The 23563-nt window shown below is 46.7% G+C and overlaps 1 protein-coding gene across 2 annotated transcripts; it reads right to left on the minus strand.

Annotated features, from left to right (window-relative positions):
* Positions 1 to 2643: 2643 nt before the first annotated feature.
* Positions 2644 to 23259, minus strand: Cdhr1 (cadherin related family member 1). 2 transcript variants are annotated; one of them, XM_021182168.1, is made up of 17 exons: positions 22622 to 23259; positions 21818 to 21913; positions 20766 to 20911; positions 19646 to 19696; positions 18585 to 18674; positions 16568 to 16654; positions 15211 to 15327; positions 14002 to 14145; positions 13575 to 13653; positions 12092 to 12192; positions 10233 to 10436; positions 9635 to 9787; positions 7520 to 7684; positions 6902 to 6969; positions 6128 to 6356; positions 5257 to 5514; positions 2644 to 4731 (listed from the first exon to the last, which is right to left on the minus strand). In XM_021182168.1, the coding sequence occupies exons 1-17, from the start codon at positions 22674 to 22676 to the stop codon at positions 4195 to 4197; spliced, it is 2580 nt and encodes an 859-aa protein (XP_021037827.1). In that variant the 5' UTR covers positions 22677 to 23259; the 3' UTR covers positions 2644 to 4194. The 2 variants fall into 2 exon arrangements, with proteins under 2 accessions (XP_021037827.1, XP_029324567.1); XM_029468707.1 differs by lacking the exon at positions 7520 to 7684 and having other exon boundaries at positions 2667 to 4731; positions 22622 to 22848.
* Between the last annotated feature and the right edge of the window lie 304 nt (positions 23260 to 23563).

Raw genomic sequence — 23563 nt, forward strand, 5'->3', positions numbered from 1 at the left:
CCCACACCTAGTGATATACTTCCTTCAACAAGACTACACCTCTTAACTCTTCCTATACAGTTCACCAATTGTGGACTGAACATGCAAATACATGAACCCGTGGTGGGGGCCATTCTCACTGAAACCACCACACCATGTAAGTGTACATGTGTGTGTGTTGGGAATAAAATATGAGGCCTTACCTCACACATGCTAGATGGGAACAATAAAACTGAGATGTAGATCAAGTTCCAGACCATGCAATTTTAAAGTAAATTTTAGGAGGAAGCCATCTTTAGTTCCAGAAAATTGAAGGATATTTTTTCTTTCTTCTTCTATCTTGTTGGAGCCTATCTACCTCACAGACAGAGAACAGTCTAGCATAGATGATAGACTCTAAACATGTATGAGCACAAGTGTGACTGAATACATTATTGCACAGTGACAAGTGACTGAACCTTATTCAGCCAAAGAGGTCCATTAGTATGGTTTCATAAAGGCATGCAAGCATCTCTAACACCCCATCTCTTAGTTATTTCTGACCCTCCAAAAGGGAACTCTGTGTGTCCATATACCTGGTGGGTAGCCTTTGATCTTATGTAGCACCTTCCCTCTTATCTCAGCCTATTTGTCCATCACTCAAGTCTTTATAACCATCAGAGAAGAGTAATTGCTTGCCAACTGATTCCTGCATCCATGTCAGGTTAGCTGCATTTTCTCAAAGCTTTCATTGTGACGAGCATAGAATTTATAGTCGCAACTACTTGGAAAGCTGAGACAGGAGTATTATTAGAGTCCATGAGTTCAGGACTACATTAATTAGCACAGCAAGATCCTGCCTCAACAATACATCAACAACAAAGAACCTTTGTGTATGTAGACAGAATCCTTAGAGGTTCTGAGAAACAAGGACAATAATCTCATCTGCACCTTTTGACCCATTTGCCAGCTTGGCTCTGAGGGAGAGCAACTGCAGGACAAAGTCCCACCAACTCTTTGGTGATATCTTGTCAGTTACTCCTTAGAGTGAAGATTATGCCAAAGCATGTTTCAGATGAATGATATGGTGTCTGCCTGCTTTCCTCCAATTCTTTCCACCTGACCTTGACCCTTCTAGGAGGACCATCCATGTGTTAGGCTGCATACAAAGGTCCTTTACTTCAGGACATGTGCTCTCATATATGGGCCACAGAAAGTCATCCTCAAATGTATCCTATACAACCAAGAATAGCAACTGAACTTCTATCAGTAGCTACAAAGCAGACACTAGGTGTTGGCATATATTAGTTCTTGCTGTTCTTAGAGCAATAAGCCTTTGCACCATGTACTGATGAGAAAAGTGAGACCCAGATAGCCTTGGTCTTTTGCACAAAGTCACACTTAAGTAGTAAAACCTGAGTTCAAGTTACAACACTGTCAAACTGTGAAAACGCCTTATTAGTTCATAAAATTAGAATGCCTCATTAGTTCATAAAATTAGAACACCTAAGCTTAGAGGTTGCTGGGAGATAGCTGAGACAGTAAAGTGCTTGCTATGCAAGCATGAAGACCTAACTTTGATCTCCAGGACCACATTTTAAAAATCAGGCTGGCATGATGGAGCATGTTTGTAATCCCAGAAAGTCGCACATAAGATGATCACTAGAGCTTGCAGGCCAGCTAGTCTAGTGGAATGGGAAAACTTCAGGTAAAATCAAGAGCCCCTATTTTGATAAACAAGGAGTATAGTAATTGAAAGAGACATCTGCAGTTGAGCACTGACCTCCTCATGTATATGGGTACCACCCCTCCCATGTTATACCTGCATACACACACAAGAATACACACATACATGAGCACACACATGTATGTAAGTCCAAGCTCACAGGGAAGGAGAAATGGTTCCAGATCACTTAGAATCACTCCTATTGGTTGGTCATAGGGCTCCAATTGTAGATTTTACAAAAGGGAGGCCATTCCTACCTGCTGTTGCTGCCTTCTTCCTACCTACTAGGAAACCGAATATCAAGCTAGACTGTAGGTCTGGGCCTATCTCAGTGTACTAGATTAGGTTGCTCTTCAGCTTGCCATAACCTAACACTGTGAAACATGGCAGGCCTCACCCCATTGATTGCCTCTTCTCCAGTACTGACCACATTTACTGATCTTATTGGTTGGTCTATTCTCCGTTTCCTCAGTAGGCACATGTTTCCTACTAGGCCCTTTCCCCTTCCATGGTCAGTAGTTTTCCTTGGATCAAGTTCTTGAGTCTGTCCATAAAGCTCCACCATCCTGCTAAGGACTACAGTGCAGAGCGGAATTTCCAATCCAGAGGTCTTCACTCCCTGTTCCCAAAGATGAACTGCTTTTCTGGCTGTCGCACACACTTAAGACCTTACAAATCCTATTCCTGCTGGGCTTTCCTAGGAGTCATTAGTCCATGCTCCAGACCTATTTCTTCCTCCAAGCAATCTCAACTGGACTCTTCTTGATTGGGGGTGAGGGGAGAGTAGAATTTAAGTCCTGAACAAACAAGGTCTGCAATGGTGCAGTAATGAATATGTAGGCAGACAATTTAGACAAAATGTTGCAAAATCCTTTAGTGTCAGAATGGAGGTCAGGAACAACATCACCCACTGAATGAGCTGTAAGTCAAGGATACATAAATACAAGAGGACCGGGAGGTCAGTTTATCCTTTGAATAATAGATTTTATTTACCGTTTACAGAAGAGGTTAACAGCATGAATATTATAGGATGCTGAACTCCCTGTGGTGGCAAACATGATCCAGCTCAGCACTTTCCAGGCTGGACTTTAGCAGGTTAGTTTCTGTCCCTCAATACTATGTGGGCCAGAGACTACAGACTTCCAGATGAGGACTCTGAATGTTCGCATGTTTATGTAATGCCTCCAAACACAGACTGGGGGCGGGGAGGAGGGTGAGCAAGAAAACCACATGTTCATACAATCTGATCACATCAGTAACTCTGGAATTCTAGAGGGCTTCATAGAGTATACATATGATATCCTTAATGTTTTCTCAAAAGAACACCAAAATCCTCCACTTTGCCAGATCTCTCTCCTCAAGATTATTACATATGAACAAGATAAATCCCAACAAGAGAAAAACAGTCAACAGTGTGGAAGGGGGGCTCTCAGACCAGATCCCTGCCACCAATTCACTGCATGCATGGAGTCAATAACCCTAGAGAGTCATTTCCCTGTCTCAGCCAAACAGACTTGGACTGGAGCTTGCTGCCTGACTCTGGTTCTTTGTGACAATGACATGGTGGAGAGTGGTGAACAGAAGGAAAGTTATGTGAGTTGAGGGAAAGCCATAATCAGGCTGGCTGTTCCCAACCTCAGCATAGTCCCTCCTGGGTGCTAACACTTTCTGCATGAGATGGAGCCAGATAACTGGCTTCCAACAAATACTTTGTAATCCTAATGCTTTGCACTTGCTTAAAACCCCCAGACTCACCATTTTCCTGGGGTTTTCTTTCTTCATCTTACAGACGAGGAAGAAGACAATAAGATGTTAACAGTATCTCTAAGAACACGTTATATGAGAAGAGCTGGATCAGAATGGAAGCCTTCCCTAAGCTCAAGCTTGATATCCACCTTGCCTTGTCTCTTCAAGGGAGGCTGGAGATTTCTGCTCTCTGTCTAGGAAGAGGTCACCTTACACCTTCCATCAGGAGCATAGTCTTATCTAGATGCTAATTCTATTGCTCACTGGCTTTGGGCACAGTCAACATGAACTTTCAGAGCATTTTGGCCCTTTTCTTGCCTGTTTGTATCGCTACATCCTACAAAGCCCACTGACTTTCAACTTCAGCTGAGAACAAACCTCCATTAACCTGCTGGTTGGCTGAAGCTTGGGGATCCAGATTTCTGCCAGTCTTGTTACTTGTGGCCAGGGGCCCTACTTCTCAACTAAGGATGACAAGGCCCCAGGAGGACTCCAGTGATTGTGGGGTCTAGAGTTGGTGGGTAGAAATACACAGAGTTGACTCCGTGTGGACTTCTATTCTCTGAAGAATAGAGAGCATTATAGATGTGCCAAGGATTTAGGCAGTGGGTATGTATTTGCCAACTGCATCTCACAGTCTGAGGCATCTCTTGCTCAAAGCCCTTTGTAGAGTCCTGCATATAGTTTTACAACATTATACAAAATAGGGGTGACCCTGAGGGTCAGAATTGGGGGAAGAGAAGAGAAAAATCATGGGACACACTCTAGACATAAGCCTTGTTGTCTAAACTCTTCTTCTCAAACTTTTGCTTGAGCTCAGACACCAAAGAAGACTGAACGGGGCCTCCTAGGGTCTTGGGTGTGGGTAACTGTGAGGATGGCTGTGGGGTGAGGGATCCAGAGACAGTAGGCACTGTCTGTTGGGCCACCATAGTGGATGCCATTTTAGGGGGTGGTGGGAGAGCTGGAGCTCTTGGGGGCACCTTGACTCCCACTCTGCTGTTATTGCAGTTCTCGTTGGGAGGATCCTCTTTGAGTATAAACTTGGTAGCAGCCTTGGCCCTCCTGAATTTGAGCCACTCTATTCGAACTGTGTGGGGAGCAGGGCTGGGCCTTCTACGAAGCACACGCCGCACAGGCAGGACCTTGTTAGACTTTTTGTTACGCCAGAAGGTAGCCGTGGAGATGAGGACAGTTATGGCCACAACAATTGCCATGACACCAGCCAGTACACCTACGGCTTTCATGGGATTGTCCTTGGTCTGAATCAGGAAGGCAGCCATGGAACCTCTGGACAGCCTCTGGAAGAGAAAACCAACCACTATGTTCAACTTCTTCCTCCTATCCCCTGGAGAGTAGTGGTTATGTGAGCTTCCCTACACCTGACAGAGTAAGCATCCTTCCCCAAGGCACTGCTTTGAGAACCTCAGGTAAACTAAACCACAACAGACCACAATAGCCTCCTTTAGATTCCAAACTCCTATTTTCATGGAGTGTTCTCTTTAAATAGCAGAATATTGCTTGTTTTTTGTTACAGGGAGACCCATAAACCTAAGTGAACTAGGGACCTCATACGTGAAAAACTCCTAACAGATACTGAGCTGAGAACTACACACAATGAGTGATTTTACTCCTATCTTTCAACACGGAAAAGCTAATAGAGACTTAGATAGCCCAGAGACACACCATTATACCTATACACATTGTGACTAGAATTTTAACTTGATTCCCAGTCCTAGGGTTTGATTTCACAGTTGGTAGAACTCAGTATCCTTTGACAGAAGTTGCTCTCTGCCCCTTTTTCCTGATCACAGCATAGTACTCACCTCTGTATCTGTGATGTCGATCTTGAGTAAGGCTGTTGTACTGAAAGATGGGGAGCCTCGGTCCTTGGCCTGCACCTGTAGGGACCATGAGTAGTCCCCGCTGGGTGTGATGTTGTGTAGGGCCTCCAAGGAGCGGATGGAATTCTTGAGTCTAATTTCCCCTGTTTGTGCATCAATGTCAAACACGTTGACTGGCTCTGCACGGGTAATGGAGTAGTCTACCAAGTTGTTAGGCTCCTCTGCATCCTGGTCTGTTGCCTGAGAGGGAAAGAGAGGGGGAACGCACTTGGAATGATATCTGTGTGCATTGGCTAAATCGGTATATATAGTGGGGCTTTCTGAGTTAATGGAAAAGGATTCAGATCCTATTTGCACTGGATAGAGTTGGGGAAGGAGAAAGCATGTGATACTCTGAGCCATGGTCCATGTTAGGCCCTACTCTGTTATGTGGCTTCACTCCCAGAATAAATCTATGGAGTGGGTGTTGGTGGCTCATTATAAATGCCGGGATGAAAGCTTGGATGCCAAATGGCTGGTCCAGGATGAGATGGAAAGGGGATAGCTGTCATTCAAAGTGAGTCTCCTGGGACTCAGAATGCATGCCTTTTCTGCATAGAGAAGATAGTGTACTGTGGGAATAGCACACTTTGAAGGCAGGCAGATCAGTTATATTAATTCAGGCAAGTTCAACATTCAAGCCCTCTGAACCTTAGGTATTTCATTGCTGATGTTTTCATTATTAGATGAATTTTCTAGCTGGGGTGGAGAAGAAGCTATATAAAATGTCATGTAGTCTATTGCCCTTAGCAGAATATGTTGAAGTTAAATTCTTATGGCCCAGCAGGGGTGCTCAGCTGCCTCTAATACCTACCTCAATTTTCAGTGGGGTCCCCAATACCATTGTCTTTTCCTGGACGCTCTGTACAAACTGGGGGTAGTGGTCATTGACATCCAAGAGAGTGACAAACACCTCAGCCAGGCTGTACCTCCCATCCATGTCTTCTGCCTTCACATAAAAGTTGTACCTCGAAGTGCCCTCAGCATCCAGGCTGGCCCAGGGCTGAGTATAGATAAGCCCAGTGGATGGGTGAATTAAGAACCTGTCAGGCATAGGAAGGAGAAAACACAGGAATGCATGCACACTTGTAGGCACATATGAATGCCTACAGTAATAAGATGTACCCAAAAGTTCTTAATGAGACATCGGGCAAGTTCTCCAAGGATCCCACCTGCTCCTCCCCATCCTTAATATCTGACTCTAAGAGGCAGATCTAGTTGTTGACTATTGAGGTCAACAACCCAAACCTCAGTCTGTACTCCTTTACCCCTGGCCTGCCAGCTCTCCCCAAGACCCATGCTATCCCTGATCCCAGAAAACACCGAGACTTCAACATATAGGTCAGGCTATGACCACAACCTTCTCCTTTTCCAGTCACCTCAGTAGCATATTCCTTATCTTTACCTCAGGCTCTCCATGGCTTCCTTCCATTCCTCACCCCTCTACCCTGTACCCTTGGATGCTTACCTCCCTAATTTAGCTCTTATCCTTCTCCACATCCTTCCTGTCATAAGCAAAGACTCCCTTCACCAAGAGCCTCATAAACTCCTTGCTTGCATCTTTGTCTGGGATGCTGGATCTACTTACAGGTCTGACCCGGTCCCATAGATGGAATACTGGACTTTGCCCCATGGTCCTGTATCTGGATCCACAGCCTGTAAGACAAAAAGCTCCTAATAGCTTTGGCACTGTGGTGAGGCAAATGGTAGTTCCTGTAGCTAAAGGCAGCTTGCATGGAAAGCTGGCAGAGCCTGGGGTATGTCCAGCCGGCGAGGAAGTAGCCTGAAGGCTGCTTTGTATGCAGTTTTCTTCAGGGAGATATCAAATGCGAGAGAACCCAGGAGGTTCATATCCAGAAGACAGTTATTCTTCTTTCATAAATGATGGGAAGAGGGGGATGGGCTTCAGGCCTTGTACTTGAAGTTTTCACATACATCCCAATTATCACCAGAAGTTATAGAAGCCTACTCATTTCTATAACTCATGGCAAAGGTGAGGAGATAGATACTCCTTCATGAATGGATTATGAGACTGTAACTTCTGCCATGACACAAGACCCGTCTCTCATCTGGACCCTGCTGCAGAAGTAGTGATGGAAGACACAGACAATCATTAGATGAAGAATCAGAGACTAAGAGGAGGTGAAGAGCCTGTTCAAGATCACACCTAATGACTGTAGACCATGTTAGCCACTCCCCAACCTACTGTGACAGCCACCACATTGGAGCCTCCTGGAGCATTCTCTGGGATCCTGGCAATGTAGTAGTGTGAGGTGAACTTGGGGACATTATCATTGGTGTCCAGAAGCTGGATCACAATGTCTGCTGTGGAACTGAACTTCTCTGGGGTGTTCACTTCAATGGCCAGGAGCTGGAGAAAGATCCAAAACACTCTTGTCTGGGTGGGCAGTTACCCCACCAAGAGCCCCCTACCACCTGTCACCTTGTGAACATGTGCTCATCTGCTCATCCCTCCATCTTTTGTTGCCTTTTTTTGTTTTCTGAGTCCAGGTCTTACAAATACTCCAGCCTGAAATTTACAATCCTTTCTCAGACTCCTGAGTGCTGGGATTGTAGGCTGGTACCACCATACCAAATTTGCAATGTTTTCTTCTTCTGGATCCTGGTGGACTATCCCTGCCACATCTCCACAGTCTCACATCATCTCTCCTTGGATAGTCTCAATGCTAGCATTCTCATCACTCCCATTTCTACTCAGGCTTGGTGTCACCATTGTTTTCTTGACTTACAGACCTACATATTCCATTGTAATTCAAACTCCAGCTGTTCTTATAAATTTCTCCAGATACAAACCAGTATGATTTTATCACATTTTCTCACCAAAGGAAATTCTAGGTAAGAGCTAACTTGGCTTGACTAGCCATGGTAGCACATGCCTATTATCCCATGACTCAAGATACAGAGATAGGAGAATTGTGAGTTTGAGGTCAGACTGGGCTACACAGTGAGCTCCAGGTCAGCCTCGGCTATATGACTAGGCTTTGTCAGAAAGACAATAACAACAACAACAACAAAACCAAAACAAAAAACCCACAAGCAAAACCAGCAAGGAAAAAGCATTAATTAATTGGATGGCATTAAAGTCTTCAATAACTTAGGGAGGATTTGCATTTTAAGGCCAGGGACAGCTTTCTATTCTTGGCTTCCTTAGATTCCTCTGTGAAAGCTTGCAGTTTTCATTAAGTTTTGCATCGTCTTCCTTAGGGTTAGTCCTAAGAATGCTGTAGTTCATTTGGCAGAAATGTTTTTTATCCCATCATAATCACATTCCCTGCCCCCTCCTCCCACTCCCCGCTCATTCCTTCCACTCCTCACTCCCTCCTCTCACTGCCTGCCACGTGATCTCACTTTCCATCCCTTCCTCTCACTCCCCACCCCCTCCTCTCACTCCTCACTCCCTCCTCCCACTCCATAAGAAAACTGCTGGGTTTAGTGCTCTGACTCTGAGCTGTGATTTTGCTTTAGTTATGAGTCTTTCAATAATTTCTATTAGATTTGTCTTAAGAAAACAGTCACATAATTTCTAACAAGACAACAATACTACTTTCATCTCCTCTCTTCTAACATTTGCAGCTCTTATTTCCTCTATCTGAATATGATGTCATTCTGAGCATTGAGCTAAATCGTCTTGGTGACAGCAGTCATTCATGTTTATCCCAACTTCAGCCAAAGTTTTAGTATTTCACTTTTTACCATGATGCTGGTTATGTACCCTGTGAGTATATAGAATTTTAAGTAATGATGAGTTAAATAATATTGTTGAAGTACTTTTTTTCCTTTTCATGGATATATTACTTCCATGTTAATATATGGTAGGCATTATTTATATATATTTATAGTTTTACATAATTATAAATGACATCAAAGGAGCATCGTTCCCTAGTTCTGTTCAGGTTGTTATTGAAACAGATGACAAATGCAAGGGCACATGAGAAACCCTATGTTTTGATAGCCACACAGTTTCTCTTTCTATCTGTGATCATGGCACACTATATTGGTAGTGTACCCTTGAATCCCCAGTCCTTACATTCCTGAGCCAGTGGTGATTTAGATGCTCAGTAAGGGCGTGGCCATGAGTGCTTTGCAGAAGCTGGATGTGAGGGTATCTCCACTCCCACCCTCAACCTACCTCCTATTGTTCACATGCCCACAGGATGGGCAGAGACTCTGGGAGCAGGGTAAGTAGCACTATTAAGGGATGGAGATGACAATGGTACTCCACTTTGAATTCAGAAAGTAGTGTGAACTATCCTTCTCCCAGCCCAACTTGTCATTCAGGGCAGTGCAAAACATAACCTACCTTGAAGGTCAACAACTTAGACTTTTCAAAGTCAATGGCAGCTGAGTTTTCCACTATGATGGTCACTTGGGCTTCATTGAGGACGGTCTGTGGCACCACTCGGAAGATGCCTCCAGGTCCCACCAGCCGTAAGTTGAATTTGGCATTGGCTCCCTGAGCAATAGAGTTTGACGAGCAGAAATAGAAGATAAAGGAGAATTGGCATGTGTTATGTATTTGGGCTAGATGTAGAACCCTTACATGCCCTTTACCCTATATACAATGTGTAATCTTTCTCTGTAAAGGTGACTTAGCAGGCCATGACAATTAATCAAGGTAAGAAATTAATAAGGCCCGGTTCTGTATTGAGCATAGGAGGAGGCAGAGACACTTAAAGATGTGCAATTGAAAGGTCAGATGCAGAGGGCCTTTTCTTTGACTGGCTTTTACTTTGTAACTGATTACGTATGTGTAGGCAAGTAGTATTGGATTGATCCCTCTGCTAGTTACACCACAGTGTGTTATTCATTCTGTGACTCGACAAGGCCCTCTAAGGCCCTCTCACTGAAACCTAGCATGGGAGACAGACCCAGTCACTTTCAAGGGCATGAAGACACACCTGGTCCGAGTCATTGACGGTGATCTTGAGTCCACGGAGAATCTCCCCCTGGGGTGGGTGCTCAAACATAGAGAGTTCAAACTTGTTCTGGGGCCCACTCTCTCCATAGAAGGTTGGAGGGTGGTTGTTGAGGTCCACGATCCTGATGGTCACTGGAACTGTGGCCTGAGCAGCTGGGCTTCCTGGAGAGTTGACCTCTGTCACCTATGATGGGGACAGGTGGCTATGGCTGTGTGGCAGGCACACTGTTACTGGTCCTAAGAGTTTTCTGTCCTGTGTGACTCTGCCTGACCACTTGCTTTTGGCTGACAGAAATATTAGATTACAAGAGATTGTAATTCCATTTTGCTAGCAGAAGTTCTCTTTCCCAAGGCTTTTGTGAAGCAGGCAGCTATGCTAGAGAGGATATGGATGGGATAAGGAGCTACCTGTAACCCACAGATAACATCTACTAAGTAACTGAGTCATACCAAAAACCAAGTGAGCAGAAAGCCAGTCCTTCCCTCCCCAAGCCTTCAATGAGATACCAGCCCCAAGTATCTGATGACAGCTATGTCAATGACCTTGGAATCCAAGATCCAGTCAAGCAGGACCCAGACACTCTACTCCTGCACACTGTTAGATACAAATATATATTGTCTTAAGCCACTAAATCTAGGAGATTTCTCATGAAGCATTATCTATCTGATATAAGCTATAAAGTCAAGACTGAGTGTTCATAGGCAACCCATGAAACTTGTGTCAAATACCCCTCTTTGTGGCCTTGAGTATTCATAGGTACCCCACAGAACTTGTGACTAACATCCCCTTTCTAAGGCATTCATCCTGTGTTGTATAAGGATATTCTACTTTTAAGAAGATACTCTAAAGCAGTGTTCCTCAACCCTCCTAATGCTGCAACTTTTTAATTCAGTTCCTCACGCTGTGGTGATCTCCCAACCATTAAATTATTCTCACTGACACTTCGTAACTGCTACTGTTATGAATCATAATGTGAATATCTGTGGTTTCCAATGGTCTTCTGGGAGCTGTGACCCACAGGGTGAGAACTGCTGCTCTAAAGTGACCCTTCCAGACCCCATGCCACAACTGTCTGTAGCCTACTCCTCCTCAGAAGCCCCTACGTGTCACCCCTCTACCCTACCCCGTTCAGGCCTCACCTGTCCCCACATAGAGTTCCCACACAGGCTTCCACACTGCATCCAGCACTACCACCTTAGCGTCAGAGGGCTCAGCACCCTAGGTTACGGGACTCAGTTCTCGGCAAGTTCTCATTGACTTCTTCAGTCCCTGCCTTTTCCTCCACCTGTTCCCCCATCCTCCTCTCCTTTAGTCTCTGATGCTCTGCAGATGTGGACTTTGCCAACATCTCTTCCCTTGACTCAACCATCCTCTTGGGGGCGGGTGTGGGGTGGGATATCTCGTTCCCTCACGGCTGTCCTGAATATCTTGTTTCCTCCATGCCTGTTCTACTTTTGCCTCAGTTGCTGTCACAAAACACCCTGGCTAAAAGTAATGGGAGAGAAAGGGGCTTGCTCCTGCTCACTGTTTCAGGAACTGTCAATCACTGCTGAGAAGTTCCAAAAGAAATGTGTTCATGTTGCTGGCCTGCTCCTGCTTAGGACACATGTAGCTTTCTCTTCTTGTAGTGAGCCCATGACATGATGCTCCTTCTGCATTCTCAGTAGCCCTGCTTGTACTCATGCTCCCCTCTGCAAGTGTCTTCTGCAGCCTGATGCAGACGCTCTTTGGAGGAACATTTCAGTCCTCCCCAGACTGAGCCCTTGCCTCTCATCGCATTCACTGCTCTAGGACTGACTGGAGAGTGGTTGGGACAAGCCAAACTAGTGGAGTGTCACCTGTACATGAAGCTCATACACCTCTCTTCGGAGCTGGGCAGGGCTCTGAAGGACGGAGATGGCTCCAGATGTCTCATTAATTTCAAAGATTCCGTCACTCTCTGTCACAGAAAAACATCCTGCAGTTTAGCATAAGGTCATAGGCAGGGGAGTCATACCACATAATTCTCTGGTATTCCATGCGGGAGGCGGGGTGGAGGGGAGCTTCTCATAGATTGTAATACTGTCAACTATCTGGGCCTTGCCAATGGGAAAACTGAGTCTCAGAGAGGTCAAGAAACTTGTTTAAGGTCCTTCAGCCAGTAGAGAAGTACAGATCTGGATTCCAACATTTTTAATGCTCTCAGGATCTATCTCATGTCCCTTTTCTTTTCTTTTTTTTTAAACATTTATTTATTTTGTGTATTTGAGTACACTGTTGCTATCTCCAGACACATCAGAAAAAGGCATTGGATCCCTCAGACGATTGTGAGCCACCATGTGGTTTCTGGGAATTGAACTCAGGACCTCTGGAAGAACAGTTAGTACTCTTAACCGCTAAGCCATCTCTCCAGCCCCTTGTGTCCCTTTTCTTATACAGGTGTGTGTGTGTGTGTGTGTGTGTGTGTGTGTGTGTGTGTAAGAAAAGATGAACCAGAAGACCTAAGGAAAGAAAGAAATAAGAAAACAAAGATGGTGCAGAGAGGAGTTGAAGGAGGCGAGAGAAGAAGACAGAAAGCAGCTTGAAGGTGCAGGAGATGGAGGGTGTAACAGAGAGGTGGGGACGGGGCATGAGGTGAGTGGACTGTTCCTGGGAGATGGTTTCAGGTGAGGGAAGTTGCCTGGAATAGGAGCCATGCATGAGGGATTTCTGGATGGGCATGGACATGTTTTGATTTGAACTCCTGTGTCCTAGGAGTGTCTTAGGGAAATTAGAGCTATAAATGTATCTAGGATCTCCTGATCTCCAGAGTGTTGTAGAGCTCACCCCAGGGACATTGTTGGTGCTTAGCAACTGTCCAGTTATATTAAGAGAACATTCCAGAGTTATCTAACTTAGTAAAATCACAAAGTAATCAATACCTATTAGCCCCTCTGAACCTCAGTTTTCAACATTCCACCGTGGTGCTATAGAAATGCCACAACATCATTGTATCTAATGCATTTGATTATCTGTCCCAGTCAAAACGAATAAGAACAAAACACATCCATTGTGAAAGCGTGAGAAATGTTACTATGCATGCCATTGGTGACTATGTCCAGGGCAAAGAGAATGCACATGGCTCTCAGAAGCCTGTGGTTCTCTCTCTCTCTCTCTCTCTCTCTCTCTCTCTCTCTCTCTCTCTCTCTCTCTCAATGTAATGACAAGCACAGATAAAGCAAAAGTTTAAGGGGACGGACCCCACCCCCTGTCCCAGCTTCCTGTCATTCTCTTCTCATACGTGAGGAAACAAGGATCCAGTTGCCCAGAATAGAGCTATGGTAGAGAATTACTCTCACTTACCATTCAAGAGCCTGTAGAGGATGTGGTTGGGTTTGCCTCGGTCTCCATCTATGGCAACCACCGTCAGCACCTCTGAGCCCTTGGAGAACAGGAACCACTGTCTGAGGCTGATGGTGACAGTGCCCCATCACGGACAGGAGGTATCATCCCACCCAGGAAAATAGCTAGGCTTTGGGTGGCCCCATAAGGTGACCCTGCTGTGTCCTACTTAGGGCTCTTTGCATCTGGCCTCCTAGGGCTGAAGGGACCACCTACATGAACTTCACCACTCCCTGCCCCCAGGATCAAAGCATGAGTTTCCAGAAACTCTTGGCCTCCTAACTAACACCTAGCCATCTTCTCTGAGACTGTTGGCCAGTCCAGCCATCTTCAGGGTAATCTGAGGGAGTCACACAAGAAACATTGGCTAAGAGATGCAGCCACTCACAGGAAGGGTGTCTTCATACACGTAACCATAGTAGGGTGTACCCACGAAGATAGGGGCCGTGTCTTGAACATCTTCCACATTGATGGTGACGGTGGTGGTGGCTGAGAACACCATGTCAGCCCCTCGAAGCCTGCCCCCACCATCCTGGGGAAGAATCAGTCCAGAGAAGGAAGATGAAGACAAGCTGTCCTAGGGGTGATAGACTCCACTTGAATGGGACTCCCACCTCCCCAATTGTGAAGCCAGCTGGACCCTTTCAGTGTCTATTTGTTCTTGGGTCTCTGGAGCCCATTTCTCCTTTCTCAATGGTGTTGTGGATGCCAAAGCAATGACGCATGGAAGTTTTAAGTCAGGTGTCTGGCAGGTTTCTTTGGATACAGGATTAATTAACTCTCTGGGTACATTATGTGTGATTAGGAGGAAGAATCAGACCTAAATTCCTACTCCTAGCTGAAAACCAAGCCTCAGGTAATTCCTAAGAACTTTCCATATGTCCAGTCTACGCTGGGAACCACAGGATCTCAGGAGTATGACTTGGGCCTTCCTCTGTTTAAGAGTAAGGGAAGTGAGCAGCTAGCACATAGACTGGTACCCAGCCTCCTGGTACAGACTGTAGGAGAGTGACCTATAGGAAAGCAGTGATCTGAAAGGGAGATGGTGCAGAAGAATCCAACAGGCCTAATAGGACAGCTGAGTTTTCCTTCTCCCTGGTCAAAGAGGCTTGGCTGAGACTCTGCTAACTACCACCTTCCCACCATGTGCTTCATAAACTGAAATGAGAGTCTTCAGTAAGTTTCAGCAATGGGAACATGAGGGAACAAAGTTCAGAGAAAGGAGCTGGCCACACAGCAAGAAGAGCAGCATGAGCCAGTCTGGCCAGCAGGAGAGGTAGTGGAGCTTGTGAGAGGGATGAAAATCTCTGTGTCATGGCTACCTCCTCTATGAAGTGTACCCAATATTTAAGTTTCTAAGGAGTTGTATGATCACCGCCAGAAGAAAATGTGGCCTCTCTAGCCTAACACCCCCAGCATTCCTGGAAAATGTGTTCAGACAGAAGAGATTCAAAGCAGTTGCCTCCTGGTCTCCCTTTGTCCACATTGTGTCTCTTGCTCATGAAAATACCTGCTCCTTCATAGAACGTCACTGGGCTCCAACCTAGCAAAGGCTGACATTGCCACTGGAAGTTCCTCTTATATCTTCCTTTGTTACCTTGGCAATCACAGTGATGTAATGAGCCCTCGACTTCTCATAGTCCAGTGTGGCCCCAGCCTGGAGTCGCAGCACCCCGCTGTGACGGTCCATGGAGAACTTGGAGGAGTGTAGGTTCTGTAAAGTTGGGGAACAGCTGAACTTAGGGAGGAAACAGGGCACACCAAGAGCTCTTTCTCTGACTACTGAAGGAGTTGTTGGTCTTCCTTGCAGAAACTCTGGCTTTCAGGCTTAGATTCCAGTTCAAGACCCCTGTTTGAACTTGAGGTTTTCCTTCATCAGTTTTGCTTGGGTTTTCTACCCCTCAGTCAAAAGCATCTCATCCCCTCCCAGAAAATCCTACTGGATCGTAGCAGGAAAAAACATTCAAAGAGTATTCTAACGTGGCTGAAGCTGGAGATTAAGCGTAGTAGCAAAATAGAGAGCTGGGGACTTCCAAACTACACCAGGTAACCGGCTGCGGTGATTATATGTAGTGTCTGACAGGAGATGGTTTGAGTAACCAGGCTACAAAAGCCCTTGCCTCTGGCAAGGTGCTAGGGGCCTCTTACAGTTGGGGAGGATCAGGAAATAGGATCCAGAGAGTATAATGGGAAAGTTACATGTTTAATCCTCCTGATGGTTGACTAAGCAAACCAATGCTTCTCATTCCCATCTTAAACCTGAGAAAGCTGAATGAGAAGAGTTGAGGAATGTGTTGGAGGAGTATGAGTGGTCAGCATTGTGGGGCTTTTCTCTAACTCCTGTGAGTTCAGAGGCTTTCTCTACCATTTGTAGGTTTAGCCATGAGGCTGTATTGCTTTGAGAATTCTGAGAGCAGTTGACCGAATATGGAAAGAAGAGGAGGAAGCGCTGCCCATAAGCAGCAGCCATGTGAGGGTGGACAGCTGTCCCTGGGAGACCAGGAGAAGGCAGAGGTACAGGGGAGAAGCCTCCATCTTTGCCAAAACAGTGAGAATGGATGGGAGTGAGGGCTGGGGCATCCCAGTTCTCGTTTTGGTATAGTTCCTTCTCCTCCTTTTCTTATTGACTATTTCAGTCATAAATGGACTTTTACATCCTTGGTGGATGCCAAATGTCCAGGATTTCTTTAAAGAAAGGAATGGGGAAACTAGAGAGCTGAGGGTTCCAGAATCCTAGAAGCGGGGCAGGGACTGGGCCAACTCTGCAGAAGTCAAGATGAGCCTATGGGAGGAAGAGGTCTTCTATTTCTTTCTGCTCTTTGAGCCTGTGGAGTACCCTGAAGAAACAGAGACAACTAGCAGGCATATGGGGGTTAGCTGGTGAGGGAGTGGAAGACACCCAGGTGCTCTTTCCATCTCAAGGCCCAGGATGCATCCTGTGTGCTCCATCTTACCTGAAGGGAGTAGGTGACACTGCCTCCAGAGCCTGTGTCCTTGTCCTCTGCGTGGACCTTAAAGATGCTGCTCCCAGCAGGTATGTTCTGAGGGATCACAGACAGAGAAGTGTCAGTGTCAGTGACAAGATGGTGGGAGAGGCAGAGGCATGGGGGCCATGGAACTGAGGGGTCATGACTGACTAAAGAATAGTGAGGGGCAGTGACAAACAAAGCACCCAGCAAGAATGGAGAGGGACAGGGACAGTGGGCCTGAGGGAAAGGAGGCAAGGCAAGAAGTCAGAGGATGTCCTCAAGGAGAGAGTGAAAAGGAAAAGCTAGGCCCCTAAGAGTTAAAGGATTTAAAAGAAAATATTAATCTATAAACAAAGACAAAGCTCATATTCAGGATTATAAACAGACATATTCAGGATCATCAGAGAACACAAACACGGTTAACAGCAAGAATGGAGTATCTTCCACCACTGACTTCTGACTTGACTTAGAAAATATGGTTTCTGAGAAGTGCTTAGGTGTGCCTATGCGTGTGTGTCTTCTGTTCATATGTGTGTGTGTGTCCACAGCACTTATACGCAGGTCAGAGGAAACTTGCAGGAACTGATTCTCTCTGCCTTGTGGGTCTCGGGGATCAAACTCAGATCATAGGGCTTGTTGGCAAATGCCTACCCGCTAATCTATGTGAATGGCCCCCTTGTAAACACTAGAAAGGAGACAATTATTCTCTTGCATCTTAGAGCAGAGGACAAGCAAGGTGACCTTTTAGTCTTTTTCTTTTGGAAACATAAGAAATGAGTGACTCCTTCCAGAGGACCTGGGTTCAATTCTCAGCACCCATATGGGGTGCTCACAGTCATCTGTAACAATGGCCTTTGGGGTACTGTGCACATGTGGTACACAGATATGCATTCAGGCAAAACACTATGCACATAAAAAAATAATGATAAAATTTAAAAAGCATTTATGTGAAGTTACTCAGTACAGTAATGCAATTTTTTTACTCCATCTTAAGAATTCTTTTTGTACTAGGGGGCAAACAGAGCCTCAAGCATTGCTGGCTAGTTTTATGTCACTGAACTTTAACCACCCAGTCTGGAGACAAAATGATCTTGAGTGGAGACTGGAGGACCAGAATTCCAGGCCATCCTTGCTACATAGTGAAGCTGTCTCTAAAACAAAAAGCCAAAAACCTTTTTGGTTTTGGTGGCACCTTTTGGTGACCCTCTTAATTCTCAAGAAATAACACTACAGATGTGTATTGCCACATCCAGCTTGAAAGCATTCAAAATTAAAGAGGGAAAACATGTCTGTATTCAGCTAGAAAAACAGCTCAGTGGGTTAGAGCATTAGGTCTTGCAAAGCACCTGAATTTAGTTCCCAACATCCACATGCAGCCAAGAGTCACCTCTAAGTCCAGTTTCGGGAGACTTGACCCTTCTTCTGGCCTGTGACGGCACTGTATATATGTGGTACACATATGGTCACATGTACATACAATAATAAGTAAATATTTCTAAAAGTTGTGCTTAAAGGTTGATCTTTTATGGAAGTAGACATTTAAAGCTTAAGTAAAGTCTAAGGGAATTCTTGGTTCTCTGTGTCTGATGGACTGCTCACTTGACAGAAGCTATGAAAATGATGCTGATGACCTAACTGTGACCCTAGAGGAATGGAATGCTCCTGTTATAGGGGAATGAAAAACAGGATACAGAAAGCATATTTTTAGAATCACAATTATGTCAAACAAAAGGAGTAAAAACCACATATAGAAAAATACTAAAAGGAAGTACATCCAAATTTAGAGAGGTCTCAAAGTAGAGGACTTTAAAAAACACATTTAACATTTCTTCAGTAACTGTGCATTTACAATTATAGTGATATTAGCAAGTGGGTGTAGTGAGTAATGGACAGGTGTGCTACACTCGGGGCTTTGTCCCCTGCACAAGTCACAGGGCACCCTTGGGGTCAGGACTTGGACCCACTCGGGAGCTTTGTCCCTTCCAGGGGCTCTCTCACTCACCTCTGGAACCCGGATGATGTAAGGCTCCTGGATAAACCTGGGTACTTCATCATTGGCATCTGTCACCAGTATCACGACTTTCTCTGCCACCTGTGAGGTAGAAGGGTCAGAGGTTGGGGCAGGGAGACCTTCTTGGGAGTAGAAATAATGGCCTCTAATGCACCCAGATGCATGTATGTAGAGATAGCATTTAGAATGACAATGCAATATATGAATTCTGAGAGCAATGCCCTAAAGAGAACCACCGGAGACAATCTGTGCCTATAGCCTGTGCCAACATGTCCTTCATCCTAAATGCTGCACCCACAGGCACTGCAGGGAGCCTGAATTGTGGTGGTGGACAACTGGGAGCCTGTGGGATAGGAGGTGTCAATCCTGCAGGGACTTTGCCAGGGTGAAGAGGCAGAAGTGAGCCAGGAAGTCATGGTCAATGTGCAGAGCTGAGAGGAGAGGGACACAGAGAGAGTTCAAGTACAGGAGATGCTGGATGGCTGGATGGCTGGATGGCAGGATGGATGGGGAGAAGGGTTGGGAGAAGCAGATGGTACCTGACAGGGAGGCAGTGTAGGGTGACTTGGATTTCATCCTGGGGAAGGTGAGGTCCAGCTGTCAGTGCTGGAGAGCCTCCAGACTTATGTTCCACAGTGAATGCTGTGACAGCACTTTAAATGCAGATTGGGTGGTCACGGAACCCCATGGGGCCTGTTGTAATCATGTCAACCCTGAAGTGGCTGCCTGAAAGTAGTGGATGTGGGAGTGGGGGTGGGGGAGTCAGGAAGAACACCTGGCACTCAGGAGCCACGAGGCAGTGGCAGACAGTGGCAGACAGGGAATCAGTGGGTTTAAGAGGATGCATGGTGAAGTGAAATGAAGCCCAGCAGTCATGATCTCTATTTGTCTCCTGCCTTCCTTCGCCTATGGTCTCACTATGCCTCTCAGACGTGGGTGCTTTGGGTAAGCCTTCACTCTCCTGGCCTTGCTTTGATCAGGGAGTCACACAGCCGGAAGGGGGAACCATGCGCCATTCAGGCCAGAACACTGGATGAGGAGGACCGACTCACCAGGTTCAGGCCATCGGAAATGCTGATGATGGCTTCAATCTCATCTTCCCTCTGTGAGGCAAAGGCATTGAGTGAGCATCTAGATTCTGAAAAGCTGAGAGCAGCTTAGACTTGAGGCTGTGCTAAGCTGTAGCCCCATCAGAGAAGACTGCTTTAAGAAACCCAGGAGCTGAACAAGGTAGTGAAAGCATGCAAGGCCTATGAAGCCCCTTCTTGCCAGGCTTGAGACCTTATCTGGGAAGGCTCTTTGTGTCCAGAGTCCTCACAGATCCAGAGGGTTGCTTGTGTCCCCAAGGGATGTTTCCCTGCTAGAGAAATGGGAGGAGCAACCCTGCTGGACCCAAGAGAGGAGTCCTCCTTACTTCTCTTCTCCTCTCCCTTCCCATATCTCTCCACACTCCAGGATTTGGCAACAGTCCATGTTCTTGATGTCACAAGTGTTTCCTAGGACTCGGTGGGATCTCAGGAGGTTGCTAGATCCACACATATTCAGGGCACTGTGCTGGCAGATATCTGCCTTCACCACAAAGTCCTCGCCACAGTGCTGAGTACTCTCTTTCCCCACAGCCTCTCTCCTGTTCACTCCACTGATCTGTGGTTAGTTGGTTTTACTGTAGAACCAGAAACAGCAGTAGCTCCACAGCTGGGGTGGAGTTATGTTTGCAAGTGGAGGGAAAGGAAACCCAAGCCCCACCATTCCAGGGATTCAGTAATGCCCAGAATCAGGCTTGTTTTCCAAAGTCAGATGCATCCTTTCAGCTCCTCTCTAGCCCGGGCTGTGGTGCTCCCTGGGGTTTGTGGGGGCTCCTCCAAGGTCATACTTAAAAACCCACTCTAATGAGCGCTATTTCTGAAACTTTTAAATACAGGTTGTTTTTGTTTTGTTTTTTAGTTAAATATGTTTAAAGATAAGCAAAGCTAACAGGTGCCATTGAAAGGATTATCACTGTCACACCAGAAGAATAAAGAAGTCTTTGCTAATGTGAAACCATCTAGGGGCAGAGCTGTAGTATGGGGATCACCCCTCCCCCTCCCTTACGCCCTCTTCCACAGGCAGCAGCACGGAGGTGGTGTCTGAACACTATCAAGCACTGGCCCAATTTCCCCCTCTTATGTATACTTCTCTGTCCAGCTCTTCCACCAGAGTGATGTTTCCAAAATTGGGATCAACAGAAAAGACACTTCTAGTGCTGGGGTCAAAGCTGATGTGGTAGGAGATAGGGTCTCCCTCAGGGTCAGTCCCATTTAGGGTGTACACATGAGAACCTGGAAGGAGACAAAGGAAGGGTTATCTGGAACCAGGGACCCAACTTTTCCTGATAATTATGATGCTCGGAGATAAGAGTCAACTATTAATATTCAGTGCCCAGGAGACAAGCCCCCAGCCAGCCTCACCCCTGCTGTCTGCTTCCTACTTATCTTTTTTCCTCAAAGTCATCAGATGTTCTCATCAGCCACTTTACAGATTGTGATCTGTAATGCAGCCTATGGAGGAGGTGTCTAACACTAGCGACTTTCCCTCTGCTTGGAATGAGCTCTCTCCCAAAAGTTGAAGCTAGAGGGGTCCCTGGGAACGGGAGCTAAGTGGAATAAGACATAGACACTCTGAGGAGGGGGTTCGGCTGCCTCTCAGTGAGGGGACTGGCTCTTCAGGGATTTCTGAATGCAAGCACCTCTGTTCTGCTCTCGTCCCAGGAGCTAGACAAACAGTGACAAGGTAAAGTTCAGAGTATGAGCCGTTCCTCTCAACTCCCCACCCCTCTGAGAATCTCAGCTGCTTGGAAGTTCTTGGCTGGTTCTAAATCCTGGGTACAGTAGGCTTGTGGAGGCAAATATGTTTGCTTGGTCAAGGTCACCCTCTGAGGAGCACCGGGTTTCTGAGGAAGCCAGCCAACCCCCATCTTTGGAAGACCCCATCCCAGTCTCGACAAGGGGTCCAATTTAGGTCACCACGGCAGCAGTGACCTCCTGCCTTGCCATTACCCTGGGGCCTTCAGAGCACAAACAGGGTACCCATGGGAGCCAACACCGTGTGGCATGCGCATGCCATAGGCTCCGGAGGAGTCACGAGTGAGTGGTGTCACTGAGTTCTGGGGAGGTGAGTTTGCCCTCTGGGGGCAACTCCCTTTGGGAGACCTGGAATGGCTGCTAAGGCCAAAGCTACTTTCTTACCTACAGGAGTGTCTTCTGGGAGGCTAAACAGGGCCATGTTCCCGTTGGTGCTGCCCACTCCATTGTCAAAGAAGTGAGGGGCAAAGTTGGCCTGGGCTAGGAAAAGAATGAAGACAGAAGGACAGACAGACACCCAGAGGGAGTTTGACACCAGCAAAGTCGCCTATCTGGGCCCAGCTAAAAAAGAGGAGCTTGTCTCCCTGCAAGGAACTCCTCTGTGGGGACCTGGGCAAGGTATACATGGTCTGAGCTGGAGCTTTTCAGGGACACATTTTATGGCAGTCACATAGAAACAAGCTGAAAGACAATCCCACCCCATCAAAGATCTCAGAGATCGAGAGAGGCAGTGTATCCGCTGGCTAAGGTCGTACTTTTTTTTCTAATTAATTAATTTATTTATTAAGATGTATTTGTCTCTGTCTTCAGATATCTGGCAGATGGCATCAGATCCCATTACAGATGGTTGGGAGTCACCATGTGGTTGCTAAGAATTGAACTCAGGACCTCTGGAAGAGCAGTCAGTGCTCTTAACCTCTGAGCCATCTCTCCAACCCCAATTTCGTTCTTCTTGCCTTGCCTCAGGCATCCAGGAGAGCAGAAGTTTGAAGGAACCAAAGCGTCTAGTGGCAGAGCCAGGAGACTGGGGGGATGATGGCTCTAAGTCTCTGAAGAAGTGCCCATCTTCCTGCCTCGCGGCAGGAAGCCTGCCCCTTTCCCGAAGTCTGCAACTGTACAGTGCAGCCTCTGTCCCCTCATTCCCCTAGGGAGCACAGACACCCACCCTCCAGGGCCCTTGCCACTCACCTAGGTAAATGCGCAGCAGCCCTAGGACCAGGGCGACCGGCGGGCCGCGCCTCATGTCTCCGCGGAAGGGTCGAAAGCCTGGCCACTGCCGAGGCCGGGTGCTGGACCTCGGAGCATGCCCTGGGCGCTGGATGAGAGCAGAGGGAACGTTGTGGGTGACTGCGGCGGCGGCAGGGGCGGAAGGGAGGGAGAGCGGGTGGTGCGAGGGCGTTAAGCGGATGACAGCGCTCACAGATCCTCACAGCTGGATGGCTCCGGTCAGGTTACTAATGAGACCAATTACTGGGACCGGCTTAGAGCGGCGGGTGGGAGGGCGTGACAAGACTACCTCTCTCCTACCACGCCCAGTCTGCCCTAGCAACCCAGGAGCACCAGGTGCAGAGGTGGAGCTCTGCACAGAGAAACAAATAGGCATCCCCAGACTTCTTTGAGCAAGCCACCAGAAATTCGGGATTTGCTGTGGTTTGGTGTGGCTCAGGCTGCGCAGGGATTTTCCTGATTTGTTTAACTTGTTTTGTGGCTTTCTCGGGTGCCAAGACCTCTCTGATCAAAGTACTCTTGGAAATAAAATAATGAGCAGAAAAACAGCTCTCTCAGGATGGAGGGGAAGACATTGGGAGAAAAGAAAGCGGCATTGCCTTGCCAATTCAAATACGTTCTTTAGTTTTGAGTGAGACCAAAAGAACAAGGGTAGAGAGTGATGTCTGAAATGGTGTAGGAACGCAGGAAAAGTCCAAGGCTCTTCCTGGCTTGAATCCTCCTTCTTCTCTAACACTGGAATGTGGGCAGAGATATCCCTTGTGCCCTACTCCTTTTGGGCCATTTATCAATTGGGATGAGGTATTCCCCCCAACTTGAGTAATAACTTGAACCCAGGTTGCTTTCAAAGTTGCCCCTGTGATGCTGTGCCCTTAGACAAAGGAGACCCTCTGTAAGTTCCCT

The sequence above is a fragment of the Mus caroli genome, chromosome 14 (assembly GCF_900094665.2).
Source record: "Mus caroli chromosome 14, CAROLI_EIJ_v1.1, whole genome shotgun sequence".
Lineage (NCBI taxonomy): Eukaryota > Metazoa > Chordata > Mammalia > Rodentia > Muridae > Mus > Mus caroli.